The 18,405-nt window shown below is 42.7% G+C and overlaps 1 protein-coding gene and 1 non-coding gene across 2 annotated transcripts in view; one reads left to right on the plus strand and one right to left on the minus strand.

Moving 5' to 3' along the window:
- Positions 1 to 845: 845 nt before the first annotated feature.
- On the plus strand, positions 846 to 4,842 carry LOC123723672 (uncharacterized). Its single transcript, XR_014381403.1, has 3 exons — positions 846 to 1,113; positions 4,087 to 4,347; positions 4,538 to 4,842. It is a non-coding gene; the product is annotated as an uncharacterized LOC123723672 (transcript).
- Positions 4,843 to 9,306: 4,464 nt separating this feature from the next.
- Positions 9,307 to 18,405, minus strand: part of LOC106577661 (nectin-4) — a 33,198-nt gene continuing 24,099 nt past the window's right edge. The window contains exons 7-12 of the mRNA XM_014155978.3: positions 18,070 to 18,221; positions 17,634 to 17,793; positions 17,447 to 17,522; positions 16,999 to 17,061; positions 16,452 to 16,631; positions 9,307 to 16,114 (exon numbers count right to left, since the gene is read on the minus strand). Of these exons, the coding sequence (XP_014011453.1) occupies positions 15,668 to 16,114; positions 16,452 to 16,631; positions 16,999 to 17,061; positions 17,447 to 17,522; positions 17,634 to 17,793; positions 18,070 to 18,221 (1,078 nt within the window). The 3' untranslated portion in view covers positions 9,307 to 15,667. The remainder of the gene's footprint in view (positions 16,115 to 16,451; positions 16,632 to 16,998; positions 17,062 to 17,446; positions 17,523 to 17,633; positions 17,794 to 18,069; positions 18,222 to 18,405) is intronic.

Consider the following 18,405-nt stretch of genomic DNA (forward strand, 5'->3'; position numbering starts at 1 on the left):
ACCCTCCCTGAAGTAACACATCTCCATGTTTAGAAGTCATCAAGATCATGCAGGGCTGAATTCAATGATGTGAAACATTCTGACAGTTGCCTATAGAAATAGAATAAATAGAGCTGACACGATTCCTTATTCTAACAACCAACCATATCTGTTCTACACGACACGTTTCTGAATCTAACATTCTGTAACAACATCTCTCTGAACAGGTCCCAGTTGTGGCCGCTGTAGCTTGTGGTTAGAACCAGGAGTTTTCACATGACCACGTGACTTCACCAGGAAACATCGTCCACAGACCCTTTAGCAAAGTCAATGCACTATCTAGTAGTGCACAACAGGTGGCGGTATATACTTACCTCTTAGAAAGGGAAACGCGTAGAACCAGTGTCTGGTTCATTCAGCATCCAGACAGGCATCGCTATATAAGGCATGCATTATGCTTCAATGATACTGTTCGTTAATAATACGTAGACATTAAAATAGAGATCAATCAATGATTGCAGTGCGTGAGTCAGCTGAATATTGCAAATCAAAGTCATTATGATGACTCGACAGGAGTAGATGCCTTGCTCACCGAATGGGACATTATCCGTTGCGGTGCATTGAGATATCACATTATTTTATGGAAATAATTTGCCCCGAAAGTGTGCTATGAAGAAAACATTTTTACAGCGAAAGACTGAATTATTTCCTTCGTTGTTTCGGTGCAAAGTTGCAGAGAACGTGCTACAAGACCGACCACTAGACGGCGCACGGGGCTGTTGGAGGAGGGACTACGTGTTAACATCCAGCTCAGCAGGTGGCAGTAACGCGCCTTTAAATATAATATACAGCAATGTTAAGCTTCTCGTCGAAGAGTACATCCGTTGGTGCGTTGTTGTTGTCCTTAACATTTTAACGTTAGCGGTTGATAGCGAATTAACTACCAAAAACAAGATGTGGCAGCCTGATCCTTTCCATAATGAGTTGGTCTTTGTTATGGATGAATTAATGACGTCGTTGGAGGATGAAATTGACAAATGTATGGCGGTCTTAGTCTTTTCCACACAAGACAGGACAGACATTGATGCAGGGGAGACGGGGGAATTTGAAAGAGAATCCAGGTTGGAGGTTAAAGTAAGTGGCTAACTTTACTTCTCCAAATTCGAACTGTTAACATGTGTGCTAATTAGTTTGCTATTGATAGTGCAGGTTGGCATTTATTGAGAAGGCTCATGTACTGTAGTTTAAATAAATAAAAAAATACTGGAGGCAGCTCTGCAGAGTGGTCTCTAGCAGGCAGAGCAACAATGTCATCAAATCTGATTCTTAAACCAAACATTAACCACACTGCTAACCCTAATGCTGTGTTTTCATACATTTTTACGATATAGACCATTTTTACTTTGCTGCTGGCCCATCTAAAGGAAACTGCCTCCAGAGTAGGGTTGCCAGGTTGTGGTAATATTTCTCAAAACCCGCCCACAATGCCGAGAGAACTAGCCCAATTTCTTTTTCTGGCAGCAAAGAGAACTGCCACATTTGAACCAATAAACACTTTCTCCATAACTAGAAGCTGCTCTCAGATTTTTTTTCTGCCAACATCCATCAAATTCCTTAAGTTTCTATTTGTATTGTACTGTAGCCTACATGTTTTTGTGTTATGTTATGTGTCTTGTATGTACCATTCTTCACCACACATGAAGTCCCCTCCCAGGAAATAAAAGTTATTAATTGAATAACGTTATCGAGTGAATTAAGAATGATTATACAACGGGTGGGTCTAATCCTGAATGCTGATTGGTTAAAACTGCATTCCAGCCAGTGTTTATTCCACAAGTTACCACTGGCTAAATCTATTATTTTAAAATAAATGCCATAACAACCATCCATGTATATAAAAAAAAAAAGTGATAATGCCCTCGAAGCCGGTGTTTTCGGGTGGGTATGTTGGCACGGTTTGCCGGCCCGAGACGAAACAACACCCGTGCCAATATGTCCTCCAAACACCGGCTTCTCCGTCATTATTACTTAAATATCGACGTAAGATTTTTTTTAAATGGTTTTCTATCAAAATAATAGTTATTGCGAGTTAACGTGATGTAATAAAGGAATCTGAATATGTCGCAAACTCGCCAGATCATTTTCCATCAATGGATGTCGATTTAACTCATTTGACTGGAATGATTAAACATTAAGGCCAACGGGGGTTTGGTATATGGTCAATATACCACCACTAAGGGCAGTTCTTATGCACGACGCAACACAGTGCCTTATTGCTATTATAAACTGGTCACCAACATAATTAGACCAGTAAAAATAAATGTCTGATATACCACGCCTGTCAGTCAATCAGCATTCAGGGCTCAAACCCCCCAGTTTATAATTGTAAATAAATTGCCTTTGCACGTGCATAACTATAGATAAATCCGGCAGTAGAGTTTGAGTGATGAAAGTTGGACAGAGTATCTCGAAGTCTCAGCGCAAGAATCACATGGACAATTCTTTTGGCTATTCTCTGGCAATTGTGCCGTTATTATGTGCCAGATGTCAAGACTACAAACTGCTATAAATTGCCTATTTGCGAGATTGACTTGTCATTTCTAAAATCTGGGTTTATGATTGTAATTCAACTTTGCCATGGTTTGCTTAGCTAGATGCAGGTCACAAAGACAGTAGCCCCTGATAGGCCTGCGTCTCATTTCAGATGGCCAACAGTAGCGTAGGCAAGATGTAGCCTAAACTGAACTATTTAGCAGCTTGCTTAGTTCAAATTGACAGACTAATTTATTCAGCATGAATAGTGAGGCGATTCGAGGTAAGACGTATTTGTGTTGCCCAATAGCCTGCTGGAATAGGCTGGGGTCGTAATTGTAATCACTGATTCAAATGTGATTCATAAAATGGATACGGGCTGAATATGCTTGTCAACAACAGCCAGTGTTAGTTTTTTTTTACCCCTAGCCTAATCTGACTGATACCGTTAATTGCATTCTAACAGCAGTTTATTGGCAATTGTGATAGAGCAGTGACAATGATCACAGTTGATAACTTCCAATTTTAATTAACTAAACATGGCCATTAATAATTGCATAATAACACAAGGCTACAACAACAATAAGTAAAGGTATAGGCTATTTATTGAATCTGTTTGCCAGCTCTAGGTACGCTACACAAGTGGCACAAATTGATTTGCAATGACTCCAGTGATCATCATTTCAACATATTTATTGTATCAAATGGTAGGCTACATTTGACTATTAGGCTACTTGATAGCCAACAGATGCAAATGTATCATTCTCCACATTTAATGTTAGTTTCGTTGTGGACTTTTGCCCGTAACAGAAGCACGCGAGGGAGTTCCATAATTTCCATTTCAAATTTCTACTCACGTGGTGCTCGAGACCCAAGAACTGAGTGAAACCCTTCGCCTAATACGGTTTTCTATAAGTGAAGTCCAGTTTAAACCACCTCCAAGCAACAGTATCTAATGCGCTCTAGTGCTCCTAAAGTCGTTTTCCAGTGCTTTGTTGCCATTATTACTTGATACGCATCAGCGTTAATATGTTTAATGGAAAAAGCGTTGGAAATAGGTGTCTCCATAATGACGCTCTAAATAGCCTACCTACAACTGGTGAAAAGATGTCACGATGTGCCCGCGTGCTGCTCCGTCTCCTCTGTCACTCACGTGACTCTGCGATCTCTCAGGGTTTCCCAAACTAGTTCTCCCCCCATTTTAGTTTTTGCCCTTGAATTATAATAACCAACTCATTATCAGGGGGGCCCCAGGACCGAGTTTGGGAAACCCAGTCTCAACACAAACACCACTCCGATCCTCCCCACCATTCACTCAGCAACAGACTGCCTAATAGTCAGCAGCAGCAGGTCACAGCTAAATTAAATCTATATGATTTTTTAAAAAGACAAATGCTGTGTGTGGCCCAAAAACACACAACCGTAACATCATTTTCAAAATAGGCTAATTTGGCGAGAGAACCGATGACGTGGCAACCCTCCTCCAGTGCAAGACTCATGATGACAAACATCAACAGCTTGAAAAAAGGTTGTTGTGGAATGAAAAATAAGTGTATATCTGTTCTCTGATTCTAGGTCCAGTTGACATGTGTGATGAAACAGTTTGTGAAACAGACTCTCACCAAAATCAACCAGTTGATCTCCAAAGGCACTGAAGCACTGCGTTCAGAGATATGCCAGAGTCAAAGTGAGATTAAATCTCTGAAAATGAAGCTATTGGAGATGACTGATGGTAAGGAGATACCTGAAAAGACAGTAGAAAGAACCGCACAGACAGAGGAAGAGGAGGAATGGACGGAAGCACCATTATCACCAGAGTTTGCAGAGGATTTTGAGGTATGTTATATTTTACATGTTTGCAAGAATTGTGCATTCTGACCATGGGGTTGACGTTATCTGTGAGAATGAGCCTATTACTATTATTATCCTTGAATCTGAAGACTGACTGGTACTGCCGTTGTACCCTTGGGCGCTGCTCTGCGACTGAGTTACAATTCCAAAAATTACAACCCTTTTTTTCCTTCAGGTTGACGTGCCAACTCCCAGTGGTGAGGCTGACAACACTACAAATGTCAAGGAGACCACGATCAGAGCTAAAACCATAGCGATGGAACAGTCATTTATATCTCTAGCTAAAATACCTTCCTCCTCACTCATTGAGTCTATCAAACAGGTGGCTATTGCAGACAAACAGTCAGCGAGCAGGCCTACAGACAAACAGGCAGCAAGCAGGCCTACAGACAAACAGGCAGCAAGCAGGCCTACAGACAAACAGGCAGCAAGCAGGCCTACAGACAAACAGGCAGCAAGCAGGCCTACAGACAAACAGGCAGCAAGCAGGCCTACAGACAAACAGGCAGCAAGCAGGCCTACAGACAAAAAGGTAGCAAGCACGTCTACAGACAATCAGGCCCCAAGTACAGACCCCCAAACTCCCAGTGGGGACTCTGTGATGTCCACCAGACCCAGGAGGAAGAAAATGAGAATAGAAGCACAACCCACAGCGGCAGAATCAGACGGAAGTGAGGAAACCGCTGATGACCAATGGGAGGAGGAGAATGCTAAAGCTGGACAAACCTCAAATGACAAATCTGTTCACAACATAAAGCCAAGGCCCAACATAAAGAAAAACAAGACTACCACCACCAGGAAAGAGCACCACTGTCTGGATTGTGGTAAGGTTTTTAAGAATTCAAGTAATTTAAAACTGCATCAACAGACTCACACAGGAGAGAGACCTTATTGTTGTGAATTATGTGGGAAATGTTTCCCGACTGCTTGGAAGCTCAGAATACACCAAGCAGTGGTCCACAGAAGAGAGAAGCCGCTTGAGTGTCCAACATGTGGGAAGTGCTTTGCAACAAAGCATTATTTGGACACTCACGCAAGCGTTCATTCAACAGAGAAACCGTTCCAATGCCTCGTGTGTCAAAAGTGTTTTAAAAGTAAAAGTGGCCTCAAGGAACACACAATGTTGCACAATTCAAATTCAGATTCATATGCTTGTGACAAATGTCCAAAAACCTTCGTTAAGTTGAAATACCTCAAGAATCACCAGCTTACTCACAGTGGAGGAGGAGCTCACCGTTGTGAATTGTGTGGGAAAGGTTTCAAGACTCCTTCTGAGCTCAAACGGCACCAAGCATCAGTCCATAGGGGAGAGAAGCCATTCCAATGTCCCACATGTGGGAAGTGCTTCGCAGAGAATAAAAATTTGAAAATCCATGCAAGTGTTCATTCAGAAGAGAGAGCATTCCAGTGCCCTCAGTGTCAAATGTGTTTCAAAACCAAGTATACTCTTAACGACCACAAGAAGACGCACACGGACTCCAAGCCGTATTCTTGCGACAAATGCCCAATGACCTTTATTCGGTCTTATTACCTCAAGATTCATCAAGCTTCGCACCTGACCAGCAAGCCGTTCGCGTGCAGCCACTGTGGGAAAGGCTTCAAAGGTGAACGTGGGCTCAAGAGACACGAACGCACCCACACCGAAGACCCAACTTATACCTGTGATGAATGTGGCAAGGGTTTCTATCAACACGAATCATATAAAGTCCATGCGGCCTTGCACACCGGAGAGAAGCCGTTCACCTGCGATCACTGCGATAAAACCTTTGCTCTGGCGTCCTACCTTAAAACCCACATAGTGAAACTTCACTCTGTCACCGAACCCCACGTCTGTGGGAAATGTGGCAAGAAATATAAGGATTTCACCCATTTTAGAATCCATATGTTTCAGGGTTGTCAAGAGGCTGCGGCGTTGGTTTGACTATTTCAAAAAAAAAAGAAAAAAAAAAAGAATTGCATATAATTGGAAATGACAATTTCTCTTCTTTCTAATGTTGGAGGGGATCAAAATATATATTGGAAATATACGGTGGTCTATGGAGGTAGGTGGGATGGGCTGAGAGTAACTGAGGGGTGAGATTAGAAACTCATAATCTATGTAATAGTTAGGACTGAACACCATATCATGCATACTGGAAATGCCTGAGTACCATTTAAGGTGTAATGTGTATATCAAACTATTTCTGACATGTAATACCTTGTATAAAAATACTATTTCTGACATGTAATACCTTGTATAAAATAATGTGTATGAATAATGTGCATGTAAACAAAAATGGAAAACAAAGTTACTTTTTTCATGCATGGGATAGATTGGCCAGTAATAAAAAATAATAGTAAAACAAAATTTTGGAGGGGACCTACAACCCCCCCCCCCCCCCCCCCCCCCCCTTTTTAAATTACCCCCCTGGTTGGATGCAGGTTACAGGCACAACCTGTAACTTTCATTCTGACAATGATTTGTCATTCATTGTTATTTTGAAATTGTGAATAAAGTTGTAATATGTTCTTGTTTCACTACAAACATGTATGTTTACTTTGTTAATCAATATACAACCTTTAGACTTGGCTATGATTGAGCACAGTACCACACATTCGTTTTGAAAAAAATATCTATACAGATGTCAGTATTGTAGAACATTGGATCAAAACATACTTTAACCATGTAATGATAGGCTCTATTATTCATGTTTTGTAGTGACTATCACCCAGTCACTACTCAATGACTCAAGCCCTCAAGAAGTTTATCTCACAATAATACTGTGGGCAGACTTGACACCCTCCCTGAAGTAACACATCTCCATGTTTAGAAGTCATCAAGATCATGCAGGGCTGTATTCAATGACGTGAAACATTCAAGAAGGGTGTGATTGCGGCCTGTGGAAAAACTCATACTTTTATTTACCTTTTAACCCACATTTTAATCGCACGGACAATCAGGGGAAATCCAGAATATCAAACGTGTCATGTAAACACAAGCCACATGAAGGAACCAATGCTTGGGGGGGGGGGGGATTCCTGCAGAAGCCTGAAGAATGCCCACATGCAGGAACACCCTGAATTGTGGGCCTCATTCACACACACTTGCATTCTGACAGTTGCCGATTAGAAATAGAATAAGGAATCATGTCATCTACTCTACATGAGGCTGCTGAGGGGAAGACGGCTCATAATGATGGCTGGAATGGAATTGTATAACTCATGGAAACCATGTGTTTGTTATCATTCTATTTATTCTGTTCGAGCCATTCTAATGAGCCCATCTTTCCCAATGAATCTGAACATTCTGTAACAGCATCCTTGGGCGGATTCGATTATACTGAGCCGCGGGGCAGCGGGCAAAGGCCCGTCAAGTCACTGGCCGAAAGCGGGGAGGAGCGCCCTTCTTAATTGGGTCACTTTTGTTTTGGGCCGACTTCGCTGTGAGCTTTAAACAGGACACCTGGCTCGCCCGGGAGGCAGCCCCGTTCCAAATCGAATGCAATCAACTTTCAACCAATGTAAAACAGTCCTACATGGGCGCCCGGGCGAGACAAATCGAACCCCTTCCTGAACAGGCCCCAGTTGTGGCTACAGCAGCTTGTGGTTAGGGCCAGGAGTTTTCACACAGTGGGAAACCATCAGGGCCCTCTACATCCTCAGAGAGTGCCTAAGGATAGATACAAATCTGTATATATTTTTATATATTATAATTTGTAATTTTGTTTTCATTGATTTTAATATTTTTTTGTCTTAATTGTAATGATCTTCCATTTGAATTTCTTCAGTTTGTATTGGAAAAATAAGGGTTAATATCCAAGAGAGAAAATATCCAATCAGAATTTTTCTTTGGTAGTCTCTTAGTAGAAATAATCTAGCTGTGCTCAACGCTCATTGGCTAGACCCTCAGGCTTTGAATAGAAGGCAACAGCCAACGTCGTTGACATTGACTTCAATTAGAGCAGCATTTTGGAATTGACAGTAGAATCAACCCATCACAAATTGTCTTGTAATAGGTGGGACAATTGTATGATGTATACGTCACTAATTCAGAGCCAATAGCCAGCCGTATCTTGTTTTCTCACACTTGAGCCTAGCTAGCTGGCTAGCTTTTTGCGGTGAGTGTATGTAATGATGGCAACTGCAGAGAGAGTAATCAAGGACGATGTGGTGGCTAAATTGTTGGCATCGCCCTTTTCAAGACTAACTTTTAATGAAAAATTAAATCTTGTACAGACCGGGAGACCAACTCCTGCACTGCCTCATTTGGTGCAACGAGGAAAGAGTTAATAATTATGAGCGCTATCCGTGGCTGTGAGCTGACCAAAAAGCTTTACTGTTGGAATTGCCTACTTTTCAGCACCGATAATAGCTCAACCTGAACAACTGGTTTCAAAGATTTAGCCTGTTTGACAAAGTCAGCACTTCGACACCAAATTCAACTTCACACCTGCGAGCTACAATGAGTAAACATTTTTGAGAAAAATGCTGCTAGGCCACCAAGATGAGAAGAAAAAAAATATTGCTTTCTTTTAGTTTACCAGCACCTTGTGACATCACCAGATTAAGAGAGTGCGCATAGCAATGAATGAGCAGAGTTTGCGGGAAGTTTCTTTCACCTTGGCTTGTACTGCGTTTATTCCAGAGGCCATGACTGCAGCCCCATCATAACACTGTGCCACAACTTTGACCGTGCATTCACACTCCTCTAAAAAGCTGATAATTCAGATAGCAAACATTCAGAGTAATACTTTCATGAAGAAAAACATGTTAAATGTCTTCATAATTATACGAGGATCAGTGTTAATCTGTTTGCCGTCTCCAATACATGCAATAGGACAAAGATCACTGAGATCATTAGCAAAGACACCACTGGACAAGTACTTGTCAGAATTAGGTCAATCTGTCACAAACTTCGTCATCTGATGATAAGGAGAAATCACTGTCAGACCAATACGCAGAAGGTTGCGTGTTCCACATCACTTTATTAAGTTTGATGCACACGGAAAAACAATAAACTAGAACGACGGGAGACAGTTTCACAGGCTATAACTATACGTAGCAGTGCGAAATAAAACAACCTACAAAAAACAGGTGACAAACACAGTCCTAATATATGACTCCCAATCAGGAACAACGATAACCAGCTGTCCCTGATCCGGAGCCACACAGACCAACATAGAAACAGAAATACCAGAAAAACACATACAACACTACTTCTGCCACGTCCTGACCAAAAATACTAAACAACTACTCCCTCTGCTGGTCAGGACGTGACACAATCAGTGAAGAGTTGCTGGATTTTTTTTTTACATTAATCTGTGGGGGCTTTGTAATCAGTTGAGTCAGGTTAAAGTGAAGCCAAATATTATTTTCTGTAAATGGTCTGAGCCCAGGGTAAGCCTTGCAACAGACACATGTTTATTTTGGCTTATGCCCACGTCTATAACCAAAACCTAAATTCTTGGGGGGATACTGGTATTTAGTGAACATAATGTCACAAGAGTTGATTTCACAGATTGCCCCTTTTAAGACTATGAAAAGTATACGAGTTAGAGCATGTGTCCATTAGATCCTGAAAAGGGGACGTTTCTTTTTTTGCTGAGTTTATATATATAAAAAAACATTCTTCACATTTTCAAACAGTACATTTATATTTTCCAACGGGGCTATACATTTGGGTGAGGTTTTTTTATCGCCTGAGTAGCCTAGTTTCACTGCCAAAAATTACATTTAACGAAATAACAACACAATGTTAAATACAGGTAGCCTAGTCAAATAATTAACATCCAATCACATTAACCGTTACTCTCTCACGGGAAATCTTCACTCTTGCGCAGACATTTAGAAACGAAACATGACAATTTGAAAAATAAGCCACAGGAGTTTTTTTGAGTGAGTATAAAGACGACTTTCGAGTAGTAAGACATGTATAAAATCAACAGATGCTATTAATAAGAAGGGGCTAGAAGCGTCTTATATGGTGTGCTACCGATTGGCTAGGACAGGCAAGCCCCATACTATTGTGACGACTTAATTCTTCCTGCTGCTGCGGATGTGGCTGGGGGAAAAGGCAAAAAAAAACTACAGACAATGTCCTTCCTCAAACAACACTGTTTCACGAGCATCCGTGACATGGCAGGAGATGCTTTGAAACAATTACTGCTTCGCATATAAGCCAGTTAATTATATGCGTTACAGTTGGATGAGTCAACAGGCGTGGCGGGCCTGGCACAGCTCCTGGTATATGTCCGTCACGTTTATCGGGGATCAATTAAGGAAGACATCCTTTTCTGCAAACCACTGGAAACCAGGAAAACACGAGAGGATATTTTTGAAGTACTGGACAGCTTTGTGACATCAAATGGACTTTGGTGGTCAAGATGTGTTGGGTACACTGCAGCATCCACCATACTGTCCAGGGGTATCATCCGGCAGGGCCACAGTGTCTCCCGACCCCTCCTGTCTCAGCCTCCAGTATTTATGCTGCAATAGTTTATGTGTCGGGGGGCTAGGGTCAGTATGTGACATCTGGAGTATTTCTCCTGTCTTATCCGATGTCCTGTGTGAATTTAAGTATTCTCTCACTCACTCACTCACTCACTCACTCACTCACTCACTCACTCACTCACTCACTCACTCACTCTCACACACACTCAGAGGACCTGAGCCCTAGGACCATGCCTCAGGACTACCTGGCCTGATGACTCTCTGCTGTCCCCAGTCCACCTCGTCGTGCCGCTGCTCCAGTTTCAACTGTTCTGCCTGCGGCTATGGAACCCTGATCCATTTACCGGACGTGCTACCTGTCCCAGACCTGCTGTTTTTATCTCTCTAGAGACAACAGGAGTGGTAGACATACTCTGAATGATCGGCTATGAAAGGCCAACTGACATTTACTCCTGTGGTGCTGACCTGTTGCACCCTCTACAACCACTGTGATTATTATTATTTGACCCTGCTGGTCATCTATGAACATTTGAACATCTTGGACATGTTCTGTTATAATCTCCACCCGGCACAGCCAAAAAGAGGACCAGCCACCCCTCATAGCCTGGTTCCTCCGTGCTTCTACACCTGCATTGTTTGCTGTTTGGGGTTTTAGGCTGGGTTTCTGTACAGCACTTTGTGACATCAGCTGATGTAAGAAGGGCTTTATAAATACATTTGATTGATAATGTCTTATGTAAAAAGTAAAAAAATACCCAGGTTGATAAACTATACTGAACAAAAATATAAATGCAACAATTTCAAAGATTTTTCTGAGTTACAGTTCATATAAGGAAATCAGTCAATTGAAATAAATTCATTAGGCCCTAAACTATGGATTTCACATGACTAGGAATACAGTGCATCTGTTGGTCACAGATGCCTTTAAAAAAGATAGGGGTGTGGATAAGAAAAGCAGTCAGTATCTGGTGTGTGTGTGACCACCATTTGCTTTCTGCAGCACGACACATCTCCTTCACATAGAGTTGATCTGGCTGTTGATTGTGTCCTGTGGAATGTTGTCCAACTCTTCAATGTGCGAAGTTGCTGTATATTGGCGGAAACTGGAACACGCTGTCATACATGGGTGACATATCTGGTGAGTCTGCAGGCCATGGAAGAACTGGGACATTTCAGCTTCCAGGAATTGTGTCCAGATCCTTGTGACATGAGGCCGTGCATTATCATGCTGAAACATGAGGTGATGGCGGCGGATGAATGACACAATGGGCCTCAGGATTTTGGGCTTCCCATACCATAACCCCACTGCCACCATTGGGAACCGCTCGCCCACACAATGCCATACACGTGGTATGCAGTTGTGAGGTCAGTTGGACGTACTGCCAAATTCTCTAAAACAACGTTGGAGGCGGCTTATGGTAGAGAAATTAACAGTCAATTCTCTGGCAACAGCTCTGGTGAACATTCCTGCAGTTAGCATGCAAATTACACGATCCCTCAACACTTGAGACATCTGTGGCATTGTGTTGTGTGACAAAACTGCACATTTTAGAGTAGCCTTTTATTGTGCACCTGTGGAATGATCATGCTGTTTAATCAGCTTCTTTATATGCCACACCTGTCAGGTGGATGGATTATCTTGGAAAAAGAGAAATGCTCACTAACAGGAATGTGCTGGCTTCTGATTAAATTTGCTTTTTGTGCATATGGAACATTTCTGTAATCTTTTATTTCAGCTCACCCGGAAGCTTATAAGAAATCCTGCTATGCCCTCCGACGAACCATCAAACAGGAAAAGTGTCAATACAAGGCTAAGATTGAATCGTACTACACCGGCTCCGACGCTCGTCTTATGTGGCAGGGCTTGCAAACTATTACAGACTACAAAGGGAAGCACAGCCGCGAGCTGCCAATTGACACGAGCCTACCAGACGAGCTAAATCACTTCTATGCTTGCTTTGAGGCAAGCAACACTGAGGCATGCATGAGAGCATCAGCTGTTCCTGACAACTGTGTGATCACGCTCTCCGTAGTCGACGTGAGTAAGACCTTTAAACAGGTCAACATTCACAAGGCTGCAGGGCCAGACGGATTACCAGGACGTGCGCTCCGGGCATGTGCTGACCAACTGGCAGGCGTCTTCACTGACATTTTCAACATGTCCCTGATTGAGTCCGTAATACCAACATGTTTCAAGCAGACCACCATAGTCCCTGTGCCCAAGAACACGAAGGCAACCTGCCTAAATGACTACAGACCCGTAGCACTCACGTCCGTACCCATGAAGTGCTTTGAAAGGCTGGTAATGGCTCACATCAACACCATTATCCCAGAAACCCTAGACCCACTCCAATTTGTATACCGCCCAAACAGATCCCCAGATGATGCAATCTCTATTGCACTCCACACTGCTCTTTCCCACCTGGACAAAAGGAACACCTACGTAAGAATGCCATTCATTGACTACAGCTCAGTGTTCAACACCATAGTACCCTCAAAGCTCATCACTAAGCTAAGGATCCTGGGACTAAACACCTCCCTCTGCAACTAGATCCTGGACTTCCTGACGGGCCGGCCCCAGGTGGTGAAGTTAGGTAGCAACATATCTGCCACACTGATCCTCAACACTGGAGCCCCTCAGGGGTGTGTGCTCAGTCACCTCCTGTACTCCCTGTTCACCCACGACTGCATGGCCAGGCACGACTCCAACACCATCATTAAGTTTGCAGATGACACAACAGTGGTAGGCCTGATCACCGACAAGGATGAGACAGCCTACAGGGAGGAGGTCAGAGACCTGGCCGGGTGGTGCCAGAATAACAACCTATCCCTTAACGTAACCAAGACTAAAGAGATGACTGTGGACTACAGGAAAAGGAGGACTGAGCACACCCCCATTCTCATCAACAGGGCTGTAGTGGAGCAGGTTGAGTGCTTCAAGTTCCTTGGTGTCCACATCAATAAACTAGAATGGTCCAAACACACCAGGAGGCTCTTTAACAGCTTCTACCCCCAATCCATAAGACTGCTGAACAGTTAATTAAATGGCCACCCGGACTACTTACATTAAACTGTTGAGCGTGAAAAACCCAGCCACATTAAAGTTCTTAACACAAACCGGTACGCATTGGCACCAGTTTAAAGGCACTTAAATCTTTTGTCTTGCCCATTCACCCTCTGAATGGCACACAAACACAATCCATGTCTCAATTGTCTCAAGGCTTAAAAATACTTCTTTAACCTGTCTCCTCCCCTTCATCTACACTGATTGAAGTGGATTTAACAAGTGACATCAATAAGGGATGAGAGCTTTCACCTGGATTTACCTTGTCAGTCTGTGTCATGGAAAGAGCAGGTGTTCATATTTTGTACACTCAGTGCATGTAGGTAATACATTCACTCAGAGATAGCGTTACAGTATTATACAAAGGAAAATAGTTAAAAACCACGGAATAATACAACTGCTCTCCTAAAGAAGAATGTGTTTGTGAGTCCAACGTTTCATACATGGAAGCCTATGCATAAAATACAATTACAGCAGTGGAGGCTGATGAGAGGAGCTATAGGAGGACGGGCTCATTGTAATGGCTGAAATTGAATGATGGAACGTATGAAACACATCGAACATATGGAAACCACATGTTTGACTCCGTTCCATCTATACCATTCCAGCCATTACAATGAACCCATCCTCCTACAGCTCCTCCCATCAGCCTCCACTGAATTACAAGTATATGTTTACAAATCTGTGAAATACAGTAAGATGTTCCCAGGAACATGGCATGAAAGAAACACTTATGTACAGCATGAAATTACACCCTATTCCCTATCTAGTGCACTACTTTTGCCCAGGGCTCATAGGGCTCTGGTCAAAAGCAGTGCATTATGTAGGGAATAAGGTGTCATTTTGGCCACACTCAAGTCATTATAATACAGTAGATTCAAACATAATACTATTTTGGCCTACAAAGCAAAGACTATTTTTACTGTATTCATACAAACAAAGGCATATTGCAGTTATCTTGTCTAAATGTCTGTAGCGTAAGAAAATAGAAGAACAATACTTTTTCCCACTTCTAGTAGATTTACACATAGGCTCTCACTGTGCTCAGGTGTAAGATTCTTTTTTAACCTTTTGTCTAAAATGCAGTCTTCAGCTTTTGACATCTTAGACTACAGCGAGTTCAAAGTTTGTGCACACCCAAGTTTCATGGCAAGGAGGGGTATCTCCAGATAAACTCAAGTTAAAAAGATGGACTCCATCTTAGGGTGAACAGAACAGTACAGGTTGTATCCTCATCTAGAAGGAAGGAGGGTGGAAGTTCGCCAACATGGATTCCACTAGGCAGGCGCTATTGGTGCGTAGTTGATATTCTAATCTTGCACCTTAGTCCTGTCACCAAGTCGTAGTAGCAAAAAAACTATACAATAATAAAGCACGGCAGTCTTTTAGTTCCTCTCAGTTTGATGCTTCCTGGGCCTGGAGTGATCGTTATTGCTGTGATACAAAGACTACTTTGGTCTGTCTATGTCCAACCTGACATTCATGTGCTTCTACAGTGATTTATACAAGATCAATGACTACTTTGGTCTATGTCCAAACTGACATTATTTGTATCTCTACGCCAAGGAGTCTTTCTTGAATCGGAAGCTTTATTTGCTGATCATAAATGTCTGAGCGGTTGAGGTGAAGGTGGAGGTATATTTCAGAAGTGAAAAGTAGGTCAACTGGCTGCCACCGAGGTATGCCACCAACGACCTCGTATCCCAAACAGTCACAACCAATCACATACAAAACACTGTTTAGAGTGGTGTTGTATAGCAAAGTGTGCCTCATCGTATAATATGTCACCTGCCCTTACCTAGCCCTACCGCTCTATACAATCTGGGCCTTGTGGATGAAGGAGGCGTGTGGTGATGAGGTGAGGAGGATGCCATTGGGCCGGTATTTGGGGAGCGGTTTGGGTCTCAACGTTCCATTGTTCTGCTGGAAGTGAGGGTTGAGTCCACATTCTACTTCTGAGATCTGAGAACTGTTGGTCTTGCTGTCCTGGTCTTCTGACCTCCCCTGATCCAACGGACTCATCCTGGGGCACGTCTCCCACTCCCCCTCCACACCTTCATCCTCCTCGTCTTCGTCGTCTGTGATGGGAGGGTTGTTGCAACTGAGAGGGGAGTGGGTGTTCCTGCTACCGGGCCCCTGCCGTATATGTAAACCCCACTCCGTTGGGATGATGGCACTACCGTTCAGGGACCTCAGCAGCTCGATGGACTGTTCCATTGGGAAGGGAGAGGGTTGGAGAGGGGGGTGGAGATGGTTTGCCTGTGAGACAGTGGTAAATATGTGGTTAGATAAAGGAAAATACGGCTCATCAATAACTATAGATCATTTGAGTATCTCTAGCAATCTCTACTAAACCTATGAGTTTAAAAGGTTTACAAGAAATTGAGTAGGCCATTCATGATGCCTCATGTCTAGTGTTGCACCAGAAATTCCAACCATGATTTTTTGACAAAACTGAATTTATAGAAATTTCACTGATTTTTACACACACACACACACACACACACACACACCACACACACACACACACACACACACACACACACACACACACACACACACACACACACACACACACACACACACACACACTTACCAAAGACATGGTGCTATTCTGCACATTTGACTCCACCCTAAGTCTGTTCTCCTCCTCTCTGTCCATGGCTCTGCTCTCCCTCCCTCTTCGTGAAGAATTGTACAGAACAGGTCGACCCAGGTAGTCTAGCCCCCCGCCCCCTACCAGAGTAGATCGACTCTCCCTAATGCGCCCTTGCTCCTGTGTGTGAAGGAAAGGGAGAAATAGAGAACTTTAAACACATTTTCCACTGAAGAGTCTGATTTAAGATAGCATCCGAAGCAGGAGTCCCAGAAAATAAGATGGAGGGAAAGCATGAAGTTTTAATAACAAAGTATAATTAGTATAAAGTATAATGAATATACGGTATGTAAGATGCACTACTTTTCTTTTCACATAAATGTTATTTAAAGAAAATAAGCTCCTTGCATTTAATTTAATTATATAAATGTTTAAATTAGAATGAGATTTGCCTGCCCTGCGGAGCTCAGAACTTAGCGGCCATGCATCTGGAGGCTAAATCGGATGTCTCCCTCACATGCAGAGAAAGAGTGAAATGGAGACTGACCCCTACAGAGGACAGACTGGTCCGCAGTGTCCCCTCCACTCTGAGAGGGATATTCTCCTCTGTCTAAAATAACAGAAAGAGAGGGAGGGGGGAGATAATGAGACGGGGACATAGAGTGAGGGAGAGAGAGAAAAAAATGACCATATTAACTTCAGGCAAATAGATAACGCTCATGGAAGTGCTAGTATTTATTTACAGAATGACAGCATGCCTAGACCACAGACCAGTGGAGGCTAGTTGGAGGAGCTATAGGAGGACGGGCTCATTGTAATGGCTGGAATGGAATAAATAGAACGATATCAAACATATGAAAACCATAAATATGTTTGACTCTGTTCCATTTCTTTCATTCCAGCCATTATAATGAGCCCATCCTCCTATAGCTCCTCCCACCAGCCTCCACTGCCACATACTGTAAGATATGGTATATGGTGATTTAATATCTTACCTGTCCTCTAGTGTCCATACTGACTGAGTTCATTTTTCTGAAAGATGCCTGTCTGGAGAGAGTACTGATCTCCTCCCTGAGAGACAGAGGCATTGTTAGATATTCGGAATTACTATTTCGGTGTAACATTTATCATTTAGATTCTATAACGATTTTAGGGGAGTTACTGTAAAGTTTGAAAACATACTTCCTCACAGTGAGTTCCCTCGACAGTTTCTTGTTCTTGCGTTTGTGGTGACGGGTCACAGAGATGACTATGATGATCATGACTAGAAGCAGTACTCCGGCCACTCCTCCCACTATTATCATCAGGAGACTGTCGAACGACGCCTGCTCCTGAGGCAACTCTGAGGGAGAGGGACAATAGGAAGTGATGTCATATTCAAAGAGATACAGAAATACACATCATTTTGAAAATGTGAACATACTGTATGTGTGATTGTATAAACTGCCGTTGTTAGCTAAACTTCTTTGTTTAACAAAACAAAGGTATTTTACAGAATTTTGTTTTAGGATACAAAAATAAATGAAAAATAAAATACAACATATATATCCAGGACTAAAGTAAGACAATTATTACTCATTCAATATCGCTCTCTAATATGAGTGATAGCCCAACCTACCTGTCACAGTGATTTCCACCTCTGCGTTATCCGCCCCCACAGAGTTCATGGCCACACATTGGTAGATGCCAGCGTCCGTCAGGACGAGGGGCCTATTAAACAGCAAGGATCCATTCCCTGTGGTCACACCCTCTGGTAAGTCTCCGCCCTTTCTGCACATAACAGAAATACTATAGCACTTAACATTGGGTTTAACAGAACAGTACAGTTTATATCTTACAATAATGGTCTGAATGCCATGACTCTATAAACGCCCAACAACACCACAAGGTACTTAATTGAACCTGAATGCACCCCTTTAACACACCCATCAGTAACACACAAAACATCACATTC

The sequence above is a fragment of the Salmo salar genome, chromosome 18, assembly GCF_965601325.2.
Source record: "Salmo salar chromosome 18, fSalSal1, whole genome shotgun sequence".
Lineage (NCBI taxonomy): Eukaryota > Metazoa > Chordata > Actinopteri > Salmoniformes > Salmonidae > Salmo > Salmo salar.